General features: G+C 35.6%; 1 protein-coding gene across 1 annotated transcript; it reads right to left on the bottom strand.

Moving 5' to 3' along the window:
• Nucleotides 1-933: 933 nt before the first annotated feature.
• Nucleotides 934-1,605, bottom strand: LOC137645359 (uncharacterized). Its single transcript, XM_068378169.1, has one exon. It carries the CDS (start codon nt 1,603-1,605, stop codon nt 934-936), a length of 672 nt encoding a protein of 223 aa, XP_068234270.1.
• Nucleotides 1,606-1,850: the final 245 nt, after the last annotated feature.

Raw genomic sequence — 1,850 nt, 5'->3', positions numbered from 1 at the left:
TGCTGTGCAATGTTTGTAAAAAAACTAAAAGAAAGCACCGGTGGTGGAAGAGAGACTATTTATGGGTAGTAGCACTGCTCAAAATCATATTTTTGAAAAGTTGTTGTCTGATGACCAATCCTTGCTAAAGAACTTTTCAAGGATGAGTGTGTAGGATTTTAATTATCTTCTCCACAAACTTTCTCCCAGAATCAGGAAGAGTGACACTAATTACCGGGAAGCCATACCACCTAAAATTAAACTTCTAGTAACTTTGCGTTTCTTAGCAACCGGAGACAGCTACAAATCTCTCATGTACCTCTTCAGAATTTCTGAGCCAACTATATCAAGGACTGTGCTGGAGGTTTGCCAAGCAATCATCGAAGCACTAAGAGATGTATTTAAGGTAAGTTTACTGTAAGTGTATATAGAGAACTACTACTACTACTACTAAAACAGCTTAGATGATGATAATAATAATAATAATAATGATAATAATAATAATGATAATGATAATATTTACTATTATTATTATTATTATTATTATTATTATTATTATTATCATTATTATTATTATTATTATCATATTATTATCTTATTATTATTATTATTATTATTATTATACAAAATCCTTATGGACGTTTGTCATAACATATATAAAATTATAATAAAGAGATTTGGAATGTATCCATAATAATGAAAGTATTCATGTTAAGTGCATTCACATGCACATTTCTTAATGGATAACAAAAAAACAACTTGCAGTATGTACAAAAGAGAAAGATTAATCTTGAAAATTACATCCCTTCCTTTCTAAAAAAAAAAAAAAAAAAAAAAAAAAAAACGATTGCATATTTTATCCATACTTTGAAAATCATGTAACACTTGAACATTACCTTCAGCAGAAAAATTAAAATGGCAACTCAGATTCTAAAAAAGGATAATCCTTATGGTTTATTCTACACATTCTGAAAAATGTCCCAGAATATCCAGTGATTTCGAGGATCCATCCACGTCTGTTTCATTATGGTGTTGCTCAGGTTCTTTTTCTGTCTGAACAAAATGTGGATGATTTTCATTTTCTGACTGAGCTACAAATCCTTGTGAAGCTGGTGTTACAATAGATTCTTGGTGTGACTGATTTCCTAGTTGAGCAAATATTGATGGCGATGTCGAGATCGATCTTGATGCTCCATGGTCATAGTCATAAGGGCAAGAGGAGTCACTGTAGAAAGAGTGGCGAGGAGTAGAGGCCCAAGAATCAGAGCCAATGGGGTTATGATGGGATGAAGAGGCACTGGTATGAAAAGGATGCAGTGCAGGCAAACCAAATCGATGAGAGCGATCACCACTGTCGTATTTCCCTATAGTAGCTTCGAATAAGATGTTGTTAATTAAGTGTTTCACAATTGCCTGGGCCTTGGGATCAAGATTCCGAATTTCACATGCAACATGTTCTCCATAAATAGAACAGTCATACTCTCCTATGAATTCTACGGTTTTTTCTTGTGGCCAATTCATCTTGCTGCCTTTCAACACGGAATCCTCCCCGCGACTGGTGGGAAGACGTTCAACACTAGGCAACAGGCTAAATTTTGTCGCATGCGTCAGGCAACACGGCAACATGTTGCCACCTGTCGCATGCCACACAATCGCATGTTACATGTTGCCTTCTGTTGAACTGGTTGAAATACACTTAGCCCATGCAATAATGTAGCATGCCACATGTTGCCCAAATGTTGCCTCGGTGGAATCCCGCCTTAACAGAGACGAGTGACAATAACCAGCTTTCCTTCCTAGATATCTTTCTAAAAGTACACAACAAGGACACTAGTACTATCAGTGACGCAGAAAACCAACTAGTTCTAAAT

The sequence above is a fragment of the Palaemon carinicauda genome, chromosome 8 (assembly GCF_036898095.1).
Source record: "Palaemon carinicauda isolate YSFRI2023 chromosome 8, ASM3689809v2, whole genome shotgun sequence".
Lineage (NCBI taxonomy): Eukaryota > Metazoa > Arthropoda > Malacostraca > Decapoda > Palaemonidae > Palaemon > Palaemon carinicauda.
Note: the sequence above shows the minus strand (reverse complement) of the source record. Positions and strands in the feature narration are given on the sequence as shown.

Excerpts from the sequence above, each read along its gene's own strand:
- LOC137645359 (XM_068378169.1), bottom strand. The coding sequence starts at position 1,605 with ATGTTGCCGTGTTGCCTGACGCATGCGACAAAATTTAGCCTGTTGCCT.